Genomic DNA, 18,089 nt, shown 5'->3' with positions numbered 1-18,089 from the left:
GGGAAGGGTCCTGATTGGTCCTTCTTGGGTCTTAGGCCCACCCCTTGGACCAATCTCTATTGCTAGGATTGGGGTACATGATAAAGACATGGTTACAGGCAGTTAGGCCCTAGTGTGATATGTGTGCTTGATGGGACAAGCCCAGGGCATGGTATGAGCACAGATGAAGGCCTCCAACCCACTCTGGGCAATTAGGGAGGACTTTCGGAGGAGGTCTCATCTTGGCTGTAGCTTGAAAGATAAGAACCAATGGACTAAGAGACATAAACGTGACCACTGAAGGCAGAGAATGAGGTGAGCTGTCCCAGGCAGAGGGTACAGAAGCCTAGAGGAGAGAAAGAGATATAAGGAGCTCTTTGTGGCTGGCATGCAAGTGCGGGACGTGGAAGAGTGCTATGGATTGAATGTTTGTTTCCCCCAAAATTCTTATGTTGAAGCCCTAACTCCCAATGTGACTTTATTTGGATATAGGGCGTTTGGGGAAGTAATTAAGGTTAAATGAGGTCAAAAGGGTAGGGCCCTGCTCCAATAGGATTTGATGTTCTATAGAAGACAATTGGCACAGTGCTTTGCAGGTAGGACCCTGTAGCAAGGGCCACAGAGCATAATGGTTAATCCCACCTATTCACTGAAAGTCATTAACCTCTCTATACCTCGGTTTCCTCATTGTACATAGGGAGATAATAAATACCCAAATAAATGACATTTGAATAGGTTGATATAACTAAAGCCATTACAACAGAATGTTACAGAAAACACCACTTTCTGTTTGCTATCAATATTATTGACATCAAATATTATTTTAAAAGTTATTAATACTTCCCACCTCTTGACCTTCGTATGTGCTGTTCCCTCTGTCCGGAACGTTCCTTTTCTCTATTGCTCTTGGAAAACTACATTTCTTGCTACCAGCTCTTACAGCCATTCCTATGGGAAAGTTTCCCCTATACCCACCCAGCCCAGCTGGAGCTGGTAAGTCAACTCCCTCCCGGGGTTCCACCCGAACCTAGCGCTGATATTATAATAACTGTATTGTAATTGCGTTCTCCGAGAGCATTCACCACACTATAATTTCTGCACAATTTAATTATCCGTTTATTGTGTGCACTGCTCCCAGGAAATTCACAGAAAGTTAAGGGAGTAGCTGGACTCGCAGCGTGAAGAAATTTAAGAAACCAAAACAACACTGCTACCTAAGCAAAAAGCATTTTAGGGCCACCAACTTACGACCCCCAGGCCTCACTGGAGTGGGCTTGGGGCAGGACACCAGCTTAAGAAGTAAACGTGAAGTCCGGCATCTCTGACTTGTCTGCAGTAGCCTTGCCTCCCAGCTAGCATGCTCGGTGAGGGTGACGTCATGCGTGCCAGGAGTGACGTCACCGGGGCGACAGCATCCGTTGCCTTCACCGGAGGGCGACTGCGTGGTAGTGGGGGTGGGGGGACCCCCTTCCATTTCCAGAATGCTCTGGGTTGGAGCCTCTGCTCTTCCAAACCGCCCTAATCCAAGGGCTCCTTACTGCGCATGTGCCAAAAACGGTATCTTGACAACGGATGACTGGAGTCGGGCTCTTCAAGTGAACGCCCCACCCCACCCTTAACTAGAGTGGCTCGGTAGTATCTATGGCAACGGGGGAGTTGCAGGGGGAGAGGATTCTGGGAAATGTAGTTAATTAGAGAGTCCAGCGAGCTCTAGCTACACTTAAAATTTCATTTGCCAATAATCTCTAGCATAAAAAATATAAGCAACATTCAGCCCCAGATGTTTCTCTGTCGCTTCACAATGATAGCAAAACGTGTCTTGGGTTGGTCCTCAGTATTCGAAAAAATTAGTTGCCCGCACTACTTATGGAGAGATTTCACGTTTAAAAAATCTGAATTTCTGGGTTCTCTTGAGAATTCTGAAGATCTGAAAACACTGGGCTGTTATTTCACCGCGACCGCAATAGAATGGAGCTGAGTACTTTCTATCCTCCGTGGATGCGACCTGCAGTTCACTTTATCTTCCTGGACCCATCAATATTTGGGGTTTCCATCCCAGACCCTGGAAAAACCACCAAGCTCCTTTCCCTGGCATTTAAAGGCCCTCAGTATATGGATCAGTATCATTTTTGCAGGCTTCCTCCCCTTTCCGCCAACACTACCATCCTCATTTATTCAACAAATATTTACTGAGAGCCTGCTCTGGGCCAAGCCTTGTGCTGGGCACCGAATCTTCAGCTAAATTTGGTTTTTGTTATCAACGCCCATCCCTCCCACTGATGGGGTTTTGGAATATAGGCGAAGTTCAGTGGGGTGGAGTCCAGAACCGACGAGCAAGAAAGAATTCTTGAGACAGCTTTGGTGCAAAATGGTGGTTCATTAAAGCCCGGGGACAGGACCCGTGGGCAGGACCCGTGGGCAGAAAGAGCTGCTGCCCCGGGGTTGTGAGCGGTGGCTGATTATATACTATGGGGTTGGGGGAGGTAAGGAAAAAGGGAGATTTCTGAAAGAACTTTCATATGCTAAAGAAGACTCACAGGATAGCTGAGGCCTTGCCATTGTCAAATTAAGGCTGTTTACCCCTCTAGTAAGGCATTAATAGTTGGGAACTTCCTGGAGGAACATTACACTGCCCACTTCAAGTGTCTGTCTGTGGGCTGCAGGTTATAAAGACATTTAATTGTATTTACATTCCCTTCTGGAAGCTATTGCTAAGGCTTTTGTTAAGTAAACTGAGGGAGACTCATATCTTGTTGGATTGTGATCTCTGTAAGTTAACTATTTGTTTTTCCTTTAGGGCAGCCAGGAGTGCCTGAGGAATGTCACGTATACCCCATGGTGGGGTGTGTGTGTGTGTGTGTGTGTGTGTGTGTGTGTGTGAGCTTCTGCTTTGTCCTCAGCTTGCCCTCTGTTCCTTCATCACCACCAAACATCTTCATTATCCAGATCCTGAATGAGACAGCAATAGTTTTGCTAGCAAGTTCAGAAACAGAAGGATACTATGTTATGCAAATTTATTTGCTTTCTTACTTGGGGTTAGCATGGAGCAAGAGTTCAGACAGCAAAAGGATTTACATGAAAATGTATCTGAATCTATTCAGGAACACAGAGGGTGAAAATTTAGTTCAGAGAGGGAGGGGAACGTGTATTCTCTGCCTTGGCTACTGCTGTCCCTCTTCCAGACCATCCCTGAGGGACCCACTATGGTGTTATCTCCTTTAGGGTGCATTCCTCCTTTCAAGCTCTCATTGTAGGTTGTCTATAACTCTTGAAGGCTCAAATCACTTCTACTTTGATGTAGGGTAACTGGTACCTACAGATGAGTGAGACCTTGTCCCAACCCTTGAGGAGCACCCAGTTGGGTGTCCAGAGCTAGACACCAACTGGGAGGAGAGTCCTCCAGAAACTGACAGAGACATTGAGGAATTTGTCATGGACTTTATTAAACTTCTTTTCCTTTCCCCTTACAGACCCCCACACCACCACCCTACTGCAGCAGGAGTTTTCGGTTTTGCCTGTACGTAATAGCCCTGGTCAGAGAGAAAAAGCCTGGAGGTTACAAAGAGAACTTCAGGTCCCCCCAGGTCAACCATTCCTCCCCTTCCCCCCAAAAACCCACTTCCCTCCAATCATCAGCCTTATTTGGTTCAGCCTGTGACATCATGGGTATCTGGGCAGATTTCCAGGGTTCTTAGCCAATCAGTGTTGGTACATGAATGAGGAGGAGAGAAAATTTGGGACTGGGAGTGAAGGTAAAATGTGAAAACAGAAAGAGTGGGAAAGACTGGAGGAGACTCTGAAAGACACAGACATAGGGCGAGAGACTCATGGAGAAGGGAAAGACAGAAGGAGAAGGAAATGAGGAAGAGAGGGAAGCAGGTGTGCTGAATTGAATTGTGTCCCCCCCCCGCCCGTTCCCCCCAGATATATCCAAGTCCTAATCCCCAGGACCTGTGAATGTGACCTTGTTTGGAAATAGGGTCTTTGCGGATGTAATTAAGTTAAGGTAAGATGAGATCATTCGGAATTTAGGATGGACCCTACATTCAAAGACTGGTGTCCTCATAGGAGAAGAAGAGGGTGATCAGAGACAGATGCGGAGGAAAAAGCCATCTGAAGATGGGAGGTGGGTGGGCAGAGATCCGGAGGGAAGCCATGAGCCAAGGAATACCAAGGATGCCAAAGAGACAGAGGGGCAAGACAGACCTTGAGCAAGAGGCTTAGGGAGGGAGAAACAAGATTCGAGACAGAAATAAAGACCTAGCGAAGAAAGGGGGGGGAGGGTCTAACATGGGGGGGGGGGGGAGAGCAGTGGGGAAGGTACTGGAGAAAGAGAGGGGAGGCGGGAGGGATTCAACCTGGGAGGCAGGGTAGGGGCGGGACAGCAGGGTTGAGACTGGGACACGGGAGGGGAGGAGAAAGCCCAGTGGGGGAGGCAGAGAGAGGGAGAGGGAAGGAGACACAGACCGAAACAAGCTCACAGTGGGAGCAGACATTCATTGTGCTGAGTGCTGGTTTAACTCACCACCAGGCACTGGGAAAGGAGGGTGAGGGGCAGGAGGAGAAGGCAGAGCCCTACAGAAAAGGGGCCAGAGGGAAGAGGGGAGGGGCTGGAGGGGTGACAGGTGGGCAGAGGTGGGAGGGTCCCGCAGAAGGGCGGAGAGGAGGGTGAGGTCCACTCCTCCCCTTGGCACCATGGGCTCAGTGCTTGGGGCCCAACAGAAATGTTTTCATTTTAACCACTTTGAAAAGCAGAACGGAACAAATTAATATAATGACAATGGTGAAGAAGAATATGTAATAATGAATTCAGCTCGGACGACATCTGTCTTCATCCAGCACATGCAGGAAATACAATTTTTAATGTATTTTTTTTTTTTTTATGGAGGAAGAGACCCAGAGAGGCAAAAGTGCTGAGGACCCAGGAAAGACATAAGGTGGTCCAGGGATGAGGGGAAGAGGAGGTGAGAGAGAAGGAGAGATGGACAGACAGACAGACATGGGGGCCGGGAAGAGAAGAGATGGAGAGAAGGAAGGAGAGGCAGAGACAAAGTGAGTGAGGAGGAGATTCCCAAATGACACAGTGGCTGATACAGGGCAGGGACATTTTTGTGGGGCCCGGTGGGGCATTTGGGAGCCTCCGGAGAGGGCAGGAATGACTCACGAAGCCACGATGACCCCGAAGGCAAGAATAGCCAGAAAAATAGCAATGACAGCACCGCCATTCTGCAGGTTCTCCCCCTCCTTCTGGTACTGCAGGGCCACGCGGGGCTGCCCATCAACTGGTGGCGTGGGGGAGACAACCCTGACTTCCAAGTCACCACCCTTCCTTGGCCCGGCACCCACCCCCACCTGCTCACCCAGCAACCTCGGCCTCTCTCTCCCTCCTCCCTACCTGTCCCCGCTGCCCTCTCCTGGGGTCTGACTGCATTCATCCATTCCTCAAATTCTGTGTCCCAGGCACCGTTTTAGGTGCTCTGGATACCTCCGTGAACCCCACTGGCAAAGATCTCTGGCTTGCGGCACCGATAGGCTACCCTGCACACCCCAGGGACAGCGAAGAGCCCAGGGCTAAATACGACTAGTTGGCTAGGTGGTGGGAGGAGGACGTGGGTCATTCGACTGCCCGTGAACATGAGATGCAAAATTCTGACAATCTCAAGACAAGACGAAAGTCAACCTGCATCTTAGCTGGGGACCCTGAAGATTCTTGGGAGTCCCATTCGGCGTCTTCCAATCGTCCCCTCCCCCTGACCCTTTCATTCTGTCAGCAGAGCTTCTTGGCTCCACTTTCAGCATGTAACCAGAGTCTGATCCACCTCCTGGGCTATCGACCTGGTCCAGCCCCCTATCAAAGCTCCTCTCCCGGGGTTCTCCGCTTCTCCTGGCCCTGCAGTGCCCCCACATGGCCGCCAGAGGGCGCCTGTCAAACACCTAAGCCCTCTCCAGTGCCTCTTCCCGCAGAGCCTTCCCTAAGCTCGCCTCTCATTCAGATTAAAAGCCTAAATCCTCGCCACGGCCCACCAGGCCCTGCACAATCTGGTCACCATGTGACTAGCTAGCTACTATACCCTTCTTCTCATTTGGCTCTGGCCACACTAACCTCCCTCTCGTTGTTCAACCATGTTGGATACTTGCGCTTGCTGTTCCCTCTGTCATTCACACTGTTCCTTACTCCCTCACTTCCTCTAGATGTCAAACACCACTTCTTTAAAGAGGTCCTGCAATCTGCACTCTCTAAACTAGCACTGCCCCTCCCTTTCCCCCAGGCAGTTTCTTTCAAACTCTTCTGTTCTGTTTTCGCTAGGGCACACTTGCAATCTGGAATCAATCCATTTATTCGTTCCTGTAATTGTCTAACAGTGGTTCTCAGCTGGGGGCAGTTTTGTCCCCCAGGGGTCATTTGGAAAGGTCTGGAGACTAGAAATGATTGTCATGACTTTGGCTAGGGGAGTACTACTGGCATTTAGTGGGGTAGAGGCTAGGGGTGCTGCTGAACCATCCTACAATACACAGGACAGCCCTTATAACAAAGACTATCCAGCCCCAACTGTCAGGATTGCCAAGGTTGAGAAACCCTAGTTAACCCTTCACCCCATTAAAATGTGGGCAATATGAGCCATCTGTCTTCCATTCTGCTGATCCTCAGTTTGGGGGCATAATGGGGTACTCGAAATATCTGGTAGTTAACCACCATCCTAAAGGAGCAAATGGACAAATCCTCTTTGCAACTAGTCAATGTCATGGGCGGGGGGAGAGGGGAGGGGGGGAGGTGATAAGAGAAACTCTTTTAGATTAAAAAAAAAAAGTGGAAAAAACCCTACAGTTCAATTATATGAGAAGTCCTTTCACTGGGTCCTGGTTTGTATGAATCAGCTGCGAAAGATATTCTGGGGACAATTAGGGATGTTGCAAAAGGACTTAGAATTACTTGATATTGAAGACTTGTTGCTAGGTTTTTGGGGTGTGAGAATGGCATTATGGTTACATAGGAAATGTCCTTATTTTTAGAGGCACACACTATTTATGGGTGAAATCTCACAATGCTTGATTTCTTTTAAAATACCATGGAAATGGGGCGCCTGCCTGGCTGGCTCAGTTGGCAGAGAATGTGACTCTTGATCTTGCAGTTGTGAATTTGGGTATAGAGAGATTACTTAAAAAAAAAAAACACCATGGCAATAAGTAAGTAAAGCAAATGTGGAGGAATGTCCATTGTCAACATAATTTGATAGAAAGTGCTGCTTTAGAGAGTGTGATCAGGGAGTCATCTTTGAGGAGGTGAACTTGAAAACTTTACTGAAATAAAGGAGTGAGAGGAACAGTGTGAGAGAGGGAACAGCATGACTATTCAATCTTGATGGATATATGGGGGTTCACTGTACTATTCTCACTGCTATAAGGGTATACACTTTAAAAATCTCTGGGGGGCACCTGGATGGCTCAGTCGGTTAAGCGACTGCCTTCGGCTCAGGTCATGATCCTGGAGTCCCGGGATCGAATCCCGCATCGGGTTCCCTGCTCAGCGGGGAGTCTGCTTCTCCCTCTGACCCTCTTCCCTCTCGTGCTTTCTATCTCTCATTCTCTCTCTCTCTCAAATAAATAAAATCTTAAAAAAAAAAAATAAATGTCTCTGGGGGTGCCTGGCTGGCTTGGTCAGTGATGCGTGCAACTCTTGATCTTGGGTTGTAGGTTTGAGCCCCACATTGTGTGTAGAGATTATTTAAAAATTAAAAAAATCTCTGAATGAATGAATGAGTGAGTGAGTGAATGAATTCAGCAGATCCTTCTGGACTCCCCAGGTATGACACTGGTAAAAAAGAAAAATGTTTTTCTAGCACCTGCCATTCTGGCATTAGAGGCATTTTAAAGTTACAGAGGAGTTTTCCTATTTAACAGTAGGGGGGAAGCAAATTTCAGAATGTGGAGCAACATCTGGGCCACACTGTAAGCAAGTGGTAAGTGCAGAATTCACGGTTATATGTGGGAGATCTCAAAACCCCTATCTGCTGGGTCATGGCTGTCTTCATCTCTCATGCATCCCTGTCTTCCCCTGACCCCCAGGAGCTTACCAAAACAGTACTTTTTTTTGATACACCTGGGAGTGATCTTCTGGCAATGTAGACAGTCTAAGACTTCTTCTTTTAGCAAGCCTGGGAAGGAGGAAAGGGAGAAGTGTGATGAGGGCAGATATCAGAGGTCTGGCAAGGGGCAGGAAGCAGAGGGGAAAGAGAAGGGAGAGTTCCTTGGCCCTCCCGAATTTGGAAGTCCCATGTGCAGCAGAGGAAGCTGAGCAAAATGCACTGATTCACATTAAAAATAATTTTTAGGGGCGCCTGGCTGGCTCAGTGGGTGGAGGGTGTGACTCTCGATCTCAGGGTTGTAAGTTTGAGCCCCACGTTGGGTGTAGAGAACACTTAAAAATAAAATCTTAAGAATAAAATAAAAATTTTGAGGGCGCCTGGGTGGCTCAGTCGGTTGAGTGTCTGCCTTCGGCTCAGGTCATGATCCTGGAGTCCCAGGATTGAGTCCCGCATCGGGCTCCCTGCTCAGCGAGGGGTCTGCTTCTACCTCTGTCCTTCCCCCCAACTCGTGCTCACGCTCTCTCTCAAATAAATAAATGAAATCTTAAAAAAAATAAAAATTTTTATATAATCATTGAAGAGTTGAATTGACTTGCAGTTGTCCAGTTGACCAACATTTGTTTGTAGACATTTAATTAATTAAACAAATATTTGATTAAATGTCTACAAACAGGATGCTTTCATTTCTATATTCCTGTTTTGCATCCCCCTGTACATACAGTGTGGCTAGATGCGCACTCATCTGTCTCTGCCTCTTCCTGCCACACAAAAAGACTACATTTCCCAGGCTCCTTTGCCGTAGGTTGCAACCATGTGACCAGAGTTCTGGCCGATGGAAAGTGGGATGAGCAGAGGGATGCAGCCAATTCCCCCGCCAGGACAAACAAGTTCCCATAGGCGCTTTCCCTCTTCTCTCTCCCTTCTGAAGTTAGCTTAGAAGCCACAGCATAGGTGCAGCCTATATCCCTGGGCCACCACTTGGAAGAAAAGTTCAATTCTCGGAATGCCTGGGTGGCTCAGTTGGTTAAGCGTCTGCCTTCAGCTCGGGTCATGATCCCGGCTTCTCCCCCTGCCTGCTGCTCTCCCTGCTTGTGCTCTCCCTCTCTCTGGCAAACAAATAAAATCTTTTAAAAAAAGAAAAGTTCAACTCTCAAAGGAATTTGGGTAAGAGAAATAAATCTTCCTTTTGTTAAACCACTGAGACCTAGGGTTTGTTGGTTACTATGACCTGCTTATCCCACCTTAACTTCCCCCCAAAATACTTTTTTTTGCAAGTTGCAACCACTTCCATACGCCCTCAAAAATCAGATATCCCTAGATACTATAGCTTTGGGGAGGGGGAACCACCAGATGGAGTAGGTGATAGCGGGGCTTGATCTGGGGGAGACAGGGTAAAGAGGTGCGGAGGGGTAGGGAAGGGAGGGACAGAAAATAAATCCAGGACTCACGGCAAATTTTGCGATGGCAGGCTGCAAGAGAAAAGAGCTGAAGTGAGTTAAGTCGGGACAGCAATTTGAGAATTTAATGGGAAGGGACCAGGGGAGGGAGAAGTGAATCTGGAAACGAGAGCAGGGAATATTGGGGAGAGGCTGAGAAGGCTGAGTCACAGGGGAGGTAAGCAAGGAGTCTGGGAGAGAAAGTGGGAGAAGGGGATGAAGTGATAATGGGGGGGAGGGGCTTGATGGAGAGAGATGCTGCACCTTTCAGTTCATACGATTTTAAAACTTTCTTGAGTTCCTTGATCACTCTCTCCCTGATGGCCACCAGCTCCTCCAGCAGAGGCCCATCTGAGGAGAGAGAGAAAGAGAAGGAGAGAGAGACATCCTTGTGGGGTGGGAGGTACCCAGCAAGCCCACCCCATCTTCAGCTTCAAAGAGATGAGGAAGCCCCTTTTCATTCACCAGGAGTAACCAAGACTGGGTATTACTCAGGTCCACGGGGCAAATCTGTGGCCTGGGAGGCCTTGCATCTACCTTCTTTTTTTTTTTTTTTTTAAGATTTTATTTATTTGACAGAGAGAGACACAGTGAGAGAGAGAACACAGCAGGGGAAATGGGAGAGGGAGAAGCAGGCCTCCCGCTGAGCAGGGAGCCCGATGCGGGGCTGGATCCCAGGACCCTGGGATCCTGACCTGAGCTGAAGGCAGACGCTTAACGACTGAGCCACCCAGGCGCCCCTGCATCTACCTTCTGATCCACTGTGGGGCCCCAGGACAAACCACCTTCTACTGGCCTCAGTTTTCTTTCTTTTCTTTTCTTTCTTTTTTTTTTTTTTTTTAAGATTTTATTTATTTATTTGAGAGAGAGAACACGAGAGGGGGGAGGGTCAGAGGGAGAACCAGACTCCCCGCCGAGCAGGGAGCCCGATGTGGGGCTCGATCCTGGGACTCCAGGATCATGACCTGAGCCGAAGGCAGTCGCTTAACCAACTGAGCCCTCCAGGCGCCCCTGGCCTCAGTTTTCTGATCTGGTAAGTAGTAGAACAGACTTGGTCACCTCTCTCTCCTTTCCTCTGACCTGCTCTCCTCTCCACTCTGTCTACACTCACTCCTTCATCCAGCTGATTTCATCCAGCTTCATGGCTTTGTATATTACCTAGACCTAAACTGCCCAGTATGGCAGTCACCAGCCCGCATGGCTGCCGAGTACTCAAAATGGGCTAGTCTGAATCGAGGTTTGCTGTTAGTATAAAATGTATGCTGGAGTTTGAAGACATGGTATGAATAAAATAACTGTAAAAAACCTCAATAATTTTTATGTTGCTTGCATGTCGAAATGGTCATTTAAGTATTGGGATAAATAAAATATATTAAAATTAATTTCACCTGCTTCTGTGTATCTTTTTATTTTTATTTATTTTATTAAAAAAGATTTTACAGGGCGCCTGGGTGGCTCAGTCGTTAAGCAGCTGCCTTCGGCTCAGGTCATGGTCCCAGGGTCCTGGGATCGAGCCCCGCATCGGGCTCCCTGCTCCGCAGGAAGCTTGCTTCTCCCTCTCCCACTCCCCCTGCTTGTGTTCCCTCTCGTTATGTCTCTCTCTGTCAAGTAAATAAATAAAATCTTAAAAAAAAAAAAAGATTTTACTGATTTATTTGACAGAGACAGCGCGAGAGAGGGAAGTGGGAGAGGGAGAAGCAGGCTTCCCGTGGAGCAGGGAGCCTGATGTGGGGCTTGATCCCAGGACCCTGGGATCATGACCTGAGCCGAAGGCAGACGCTTAACGACTGAGCCACCCAGGCACCCCTTCTGTGTATCTTTTTAAACCCGTGGCTACTAAAGAATAAAAAATTACATGTGACTCCTGCTTGTGCCTCACATCATATTTCCACGGACAGTGCTGTTCTGTGTATACCAGTTCCTCCCACACTGATGTCCCTAGCCTAGACTGCTTACTGAAGTCCAGATGCATATAGCCAAATACCCCACTTAGGAATTCCACTCGGATGTCTGATGGGCATCTTATACTCAGTAAGTCCAAAACTGAACCCTGATAGACTCCTCCAAGCTGACTCCCAACCCCCGAGTCTTCTCCACCTTAGGAGATGGGAGGTGTCCGATTCTAATTGTTCAGCGCAGCCCTTGGTGCTTTGACTCCTTTTTCTCACATCCTGCATGCAGTCTGTCAACATGCATGTTATATGAACAAAACCTGTCTGTTCAATATCCAAGATAGGGCGCCTGGGTGGCTCAGTTGGATAAGTGTCTGCCTTTGGCTTAGTCGAGCTCAGGGTCCTGGGATTGAGCCCTACATTGGGCTCCCTGCTCAGCGGGGGAGGTGGGGGCTTCTGCTTCTCCTTCTTCCTCTGCCCCTCCCCACCTCTCGTGCTCTCTCTCAAATATATAAATAAAACCTTTAAAAAAATATATCCGAGTTAGATCCAGGAATACGATCTCCCTCTCACCCCATCCCCTGCTACCACCCTGGTTCCAGCCATGATCATCTTTTGCCTGGGCCACCGTGGCAGCTTCTTGCTGGTCTGCCAGGCTCCCCCATGTCCTGCCCAAATCTCTTCTCTGCAACCAGAGGGATGCTCTTAGAACCACAGGAAGCTCACGCATATCCCCCTCCTGCTCAGAACCCTCCCATGTGACCCAGAATAGAAGCCAAAATTCCTCACCGTGGCCTGGAAGGCTCTACCCCATCTACCCATCCCCGTCCCCTTACCTCTAGGACCTCATCTTCCACACCTCTCCCTCTTTCCACTCCAGCCTCCCTGGCTTCCTTGAAGTTCTGTGAATATGCCAAACATAGGCCCATCTCAGGAATTTGCACTAGCTGTTCTTCCTGCTTGCAGCCTTCTACGTCCTGGGGCTTCCCCTGTCCTTCAGGTCTGCTCACATGCTGACTTGTCAGTGACATCATCCCTCTTGGCTGCCTGACTTTATACTGCAGCCCGTACCCTACTCCCGGCACCCCCTATCCCCTGCCCCCTGCGTTATTCTCTCCATAGTATTTGTTCTCATTTATGTTGTGCAGTAAAGGGTTAACTCAGCAGGTCTGGCTTGTCCATACCCTGCACATTCTGAAGAAAAGGTTTGGCTCCTCTAAGTCCTTGGAATATCTTGCCTGTGAAGAGTATGTTTCTGGGGGCGCCTGGCTGGCTTGGTTGGTAGAGCATGTGACTCAATCTTGGGGTCGTGAGTTCGAGCCCCACGTTGGGCATGGAGCCTACCAAAAAAAAAAAAAAATTGTCTTTCTTTACTGGGGGCTTGGGCCATGTGGTTTGACCTCCGGAGGGGCTGGAGACCAAGCAGCTAAGTCAGCCACTTGGTAAAATGATTGGCCAGAGCTTTTCAAAAATGTCAGTGTCATAAAAGACAAACGAATGCGTGATCCCAGAGCAGATCAAAGACTGGAAGAAAAGTAGTGATGGAAGTCATGACTGTGACCATTGGAGAAATTCGAGGACTGGATATTGGATAGTATGGAGTTCGCATTAAACTTCCTAGTTCCACTCATTGTGCAAGAAAATACCCTTCCTTGCTCTTGGGAGATCCCCCATTGAAGAAATTAGGGTTGAAGTGTCACTAACTCTTAAAGGGTACACACACAGAACAAGGCATGTGTTAACATGTGAACAAATGGTGTATAGGTGTTCACTACTATTCCTGCAACTTTTATAACATTTGAATTTTTTTCAAAATACAAAAGTCACCTTTTTGAAAGGTGAGAGCTTTAATTACTGCTTTCAACTAGAGCTTTAAAATTACTGATGTTCAGGCGCAACACCTGATATTCTGATTTACTTGGCTGCTGCCTGGGCTTCTGGAATGTTTGAGAAGTTCTCCAGGGGATTCGAACGTGCAGCCTGAGTTGAGATGAGACCTGCTGCTCAAAACCTTGTCTGTTAAGGTTCAGATAGTAAATATTTTCAGCTTTGAGGGCTAGATGGTCATTGTCACAATTATTCAGTTCTGCCTTGGAGAGCAAAAGCGACTGTAGACAATATGTAAATTATTATTGTTCTAATAAAACTTTATTTACAAAAACAGGGGGCTGGCAAAAGGATTTGGCCCCCAGCTGTATTTTGCCAACCTCTGCTCTAGGCACGGACGCTGGATCAGCATCATAATCAGGCAGCATCATAATCTTAATAGCTAACATTTATTGAGCACTTACTGTTTGCCTGGCTTTGTTCTAAATGCACATGCACAAACTCATTTACACTTCTCAGTGCCCATGAGGTGAGTGCTATTATTCCCGTTTTACAGATGAGGAAACTGAGGCACAAAGCAGTTAAACATCCACAGAGCCCTCTACTGCCCTCTGCTGGGGAACGTCATAAGGCCCTCAAATGACTAACCTCCCTGGGGCCACTGAATACAAAACCAAAAGAGACACCGCAGGGGCGGTGGTTAGGAATATGTCTGAGCTGTGTACTTGGGACAAGTCACCTAACTCCGCTGAGCCTCAGTCTCCTGCTCTGCAAAGGGCAGACCACAGTAGTGCCCACAGTGATGAACTGTCCCTCGACTTTTTTCAGTAAAACACTTAGAACCCTGCCAGACACACCAAAGGCTATATGCATGTGTCTTGTTTTGTTTTGTCTTTAATATCAAGGGGAGGAGAGGTGGACTCATGGAAAGGGAGGACCGAGAAGGGGGCTGGGAAAAGGCTTTCCCTCTTAGCTCCTACCTCTTAGAGAATTAACCATTAAGTGGCTTGTTTGGTTCTTGATAAAGGACACCACATGTTCCAGGTGATCTGTCCCTGGGGGCAAGAGGGGAGGAAATTCCAGTGGGTCCCTCAGAGAGCCAGGGGATACCCCCAATTTCCTCCAGGAATGGTCCCACCCTCCCCTCTTGGGAACGCAGTCCCCAAAGCGTCTGTCTCCCACCCGAGTCTCGGGCTACCCCATGGGTCCCTCCCCCTCCCCCGCCCCCCGCAGTGCCAGGAACCCTCTCCTCTCCAGCACGCACCCACTTTCCCCACAAACGCGTTCAGAGCGTAGTCCCGGAAGAAAGGCCCCTCCATGCCCAGCAGCACTGCCCGGGCACGTGCCCGCAGCTGCTCCGGTTGGAAGCGCTTGGGGATGAGGGCGAAGCGCAGCTGCCTCAGGGTCTCCTGCACCGAGTGGTCACACTGCAGGCAGCCCCAACCTCCATGGGTGCTCAGGCCCAACAGCAGCAAGAGGGCTGAGGCCAGAGGCATGGTAGGGCCTTTGTGACGTCACAGAGGGACACTGGCCGGTCCCACCCCCCCAGGTAAGGGCGGGGTCAGAGAGACGGTGGGGGAGGGAGGAACACTGTGCAAAGACACATGTTTGCTGAGCACCTACTATGTGCCAGGCAGGGTTCTCGACGCTAGGGAGTCTAGAAAAACAGAGGTTTCTGCCTTGTGCCCCTGGGTCTTACATTCATTCAGTCAATGGGTATTTATTGAGCACCTACCATGTGCCGGGTGCTGTTCCAGGAGCTAGGGCTAGAGTGGAGAGAAACAGGCGGTCCCTGCCCGTTCGGGACTTACCTTCATGAATTGAACAAATAATTTCTGAGCATCTACCATGTGCCAGGCCCTGTTCTAAGCACCCCCATACAGAGCTGAGGGAAACAGTCTGCTCACACGGAGTTTACATTCATTTGTTCAACAAATAGCCGTGGGGTACCCACTGAATAAGATGCCGCAGTCTCTGCTCATGGGGTTCCGTCTAGCAGGGGTGGAAGGAGGTGTGTGGGGGAAGAAATGTAAAACCAGTAAACAGATTAGTAAATAAGAACGACAACCTACAGTAAGCCCTGGGGAGCAAATAAGCAATTTGAGATGCTAGAGTTTCTTGGGGTGCTGGTGCCCCAAGAGCAATGGTTTGTCTGTTGGGTTCCCTGCTCTGGTTCAGTGCCTGGCACCTAGCAGGTGCTCCATAGATACTTATGGAATTCCATGAATCCACAGGGGTTTGTGTTTTCATAGGTTATTTGTATCATGAAAATCTCCAAAGCTAGAGAAAAGTTGTGGGAATGGTAAACACTTGAAGGTGCCATGTTGACATTCTTCATTCATTGGATTTTCCTCTCCATATGTATAAGATATTATATAGAGATTAATTATATTTTAATTTCTAGGGGCACCTGGGTGTTTTAGTTGGTCAGGCATCTGACTCTTGATCTCAGCTCAGGTCTTGATCTCAGGGTCATGGGTTCAAGCCCTGCATTGGGCTCTGTGCTGAGCGTGGAGCCTGCTTTAAAAAAAATAAAAAAATAAAAAGCTAATTTCTATTAAAAATGGGCAAAGGGCTTGAACAGACATTTCTCCAAAGAAGATATAAGAATGGCCAATAAGTGCATGAAAAGATGCATAACATCACTGAGCAACAGGGAAATGCAAATCAAAACCACAACGAGATACCACCTCACACTCATTAGGATGGCTACTTATCAGAAAAACAGAAAAGAATAAGTGTTGGCGAGGATGTGGGGAAATTGGAACCCTTGTGCACTGTTGGTGGGGATGTAGACGGGCATAGAAAACAGGATGGAGGTTCCTCAAAAAATTAAAAAAAAAAAAGAATCACCACATGATCCAGAAATCCCGCTTCTGCGTATATACCCAAAAGAACTGAAAGCAGAACTCAGAGATATTTGTACACCCATGTTCACAGTAGCATTATTAGCAAAAGCCATACTGTGGAAGCCACCCAGGTGTCCTTCGACTAATGAGTGGATAAACAAAATGTAGGATATACCCACAACGGTACACTGCTCACTCTCAAAAAAGAGGGAAATTCTGACATGTGCTACAACATGGATGAACCTTGAGGTCATTATGCTCAGTGGAATAAGCCAGTCACAAAAAGACACGTACTGTGTGATTCCACTTATTGGGGACATCTAGAGTATCTATAGTGAAACTCACACTGAGGACATTTAACATCGGTTTGATTGGCTCAGCCCTACTCAGACTTTCCTAAATGCCCCCTAAGTCCTCCACTTCAATATCACCTCCTTCGAGAAGTGCTCCCAGATTACCCCCTATAAAGTATGTCTTCCTCTGTTATTCTCTACTTTAGGGATCAGCACTTTCTGTAAAAGACAGGTTGCAAGTATTTTAGGCTTTGTTGGCCATTGTTCTCTTGCTAATGCAACAGGAAAGCAGCAATAAGCATTATGGAAACCAGTAGTTGTGGCTGTGTTCCAATGAAACTTTATTTGTGGACACTGAAATGTAAATTTCATACAATTTTCATGTCACAAAAATATTCTTCTTTTGACTTTTTTCCAATCATTTATAAATGTAAAAACAATAACTTGGGGGCCATGTTTTGCCACTAACTCATTCTCCTGTTGGTTTCTGTCATAGCACCAATTACAACTGATGATAAATTTTTAAAAAGATTTTATTTATTTATTTGAGAGAGAGAGAGAGAGCCTGAGTGGAGGGAGGGGCAGAGGGAGAGAGAAGCAGACTCCACGATGAGCAGGAAGCCCAACGCAGGGCTCCATCCCAGGACCCTTGGATCATAACCTGAGCTGAAGGCAGACACTTAACCAACTGAGCCACCCAGGCACCCCACAACTGTATGTAATTTTTTTTGTCTCTCTCCCATATCATCCAATAAACCCCTTGAGGCCAAGAATTATGTGTATTTTGTTCACCACTATGTCCCTAACCCCTTGGAAGGAACCTGGTATTTTTTTTTTAAAGATTTTATTTATTTGTTTGACAGAGAGATACACAGCAAGAGAGGGAATACAAGCAGGGGGAGTGGGAGAGGGAGAAGCAGGCTTCCCGCTGAGCAGGGAGCCCGATATGGGGCTCCATCCCAGGACCCTGGGATCATGACCTGAGCCGAAGGCAGACGCTCAACGCCTGAGCCACCTAGGCGCCCGGAACCTGGTATTTGATAGAGTTTTAATAAATATTTGTTGAGTGAAAGAAAAATGAAAAAAAGTCAGTTTCCCTTTCTGAGCCTCAATTTTCTCCTCTGTAAAATGGGACTAATAATATACCTGCCTTATGCCAAGGGTGAAATGGTGTAAACCAATGTTTGTGCTGTCCAGTATGTAAGCCACTGGTCACATGCAGCTGTTGAGCCCTTGAAATGTGGTGTGACTAAGAAACTTAACTTTTAATTTTACTTAATTGTAATTAATTTAAGCTAAGATTTAAAAAATGGATCCTCAATTCAGTTATTTGGAAACCTTTAATTATGCTTGGAACAGCTTGAGTCTGTGAATCTGCTTTTTCAACTGCCAATGTTACAAAATCTGAATAGAGATCAAGCATTTTTAATGAAAATTTAGTGTCAGAATTCACATGTGCTGTCCTGAGAACGTTTCAAGGCTTAGTACCGAAAAAAGTAAAATGTTTCAGTAATTTTATATTGGTTGCATGTTGAAATGATAACATTTTGGATACGAGTTAAATAAAATAGTATAATTAATGTCACCTGCTTCTTTTTACTTCCTTAACATGGCTAGCAGAAATTTTGAAATTACATGTGGGGCTCACATGATATTTCAATTGGACATCGCTGGTCTAGCACATGGATGGTGCCCAATACATACCATTTGAATTGATTAGATGTGATTA

General features: G+C 47.4%; 1 protein-coding gene across 1 annotated transcript; it reads right to left on the bottom strand.

Annotated features, from left to right (window-relative positions):
• Window positions 1-3,413: 3,413 nt before the first annotated feature.
• IZUMO2 (IZUMO family member 2) lies at window positions 3,414-14,714 on the bottom strand. The gene is made up of 7 exons (XM_025849978.2): window positions 14,483-14,714; window positions 14,199-14,273; window positions 9,764-9,850; window positions 9,512-9,532; window positions 8,052-8,132; window positions 5,144-5,261; window positions 3,414-3,509 (listed from the first exon to the last, which is right to left on the bottom strand). Exons 1-7 carry the CDS (start codon window positions 14,712-14,714, stop codon window positions 3,467-3,469), a joined length of 657 nt encoding a protein of 218 aa, XP_025705763.1. The 3' UTR covers window positions 3,414-3,466.
• Window positions 14,715-18,089: the final 3,375 nt, after the last annotated feature.

The sequence above is a fragment of the Callorhinus ursinus genome, unplaced genomic scaffold, assembly GCF_003265705.2.
Source record: "Callorhinus ursinus isolate GAN/ISIS: 27379988/994484 unplaced genomic scaffold, GSC_fseal_2.0 scaffold71, whole genome shotgun sequence".
Classification (NCBI taxonomy): Eukaryota; Metazoa; Chordata; class Mammalia; order Carnivora; family Otariidae; genus Callorhinus; species Callorhinus ursinus.
This window is presented reverse-complemented; position numbering and strand designations above follow the sequence as displayed.

Coding starts and splice junctions, on each gene's coding strand:
- IZUMO2 (XM_025849978.2), bottom strand. CDS start 14,714: ATGCCTCTGGCCTCAGCCCTCTTGCTGCTGTTGGGCCTGAGCACCCAT. Junction 8,133..9,511: donor CTGCCATCGCAAAATTTGCC/GTGAGTCCTGGA, acceptor CCTCCTTCCCAG/GCTTGCTAAAAGAAGAAGTC. Junction 5,262..8,051: donor CAAAAAAAAGTACTGTTTTG/GTAAGCTCCTGG, acceptor CCACGCCACCAG/TTGATGGGCAGCCCCGCGTG.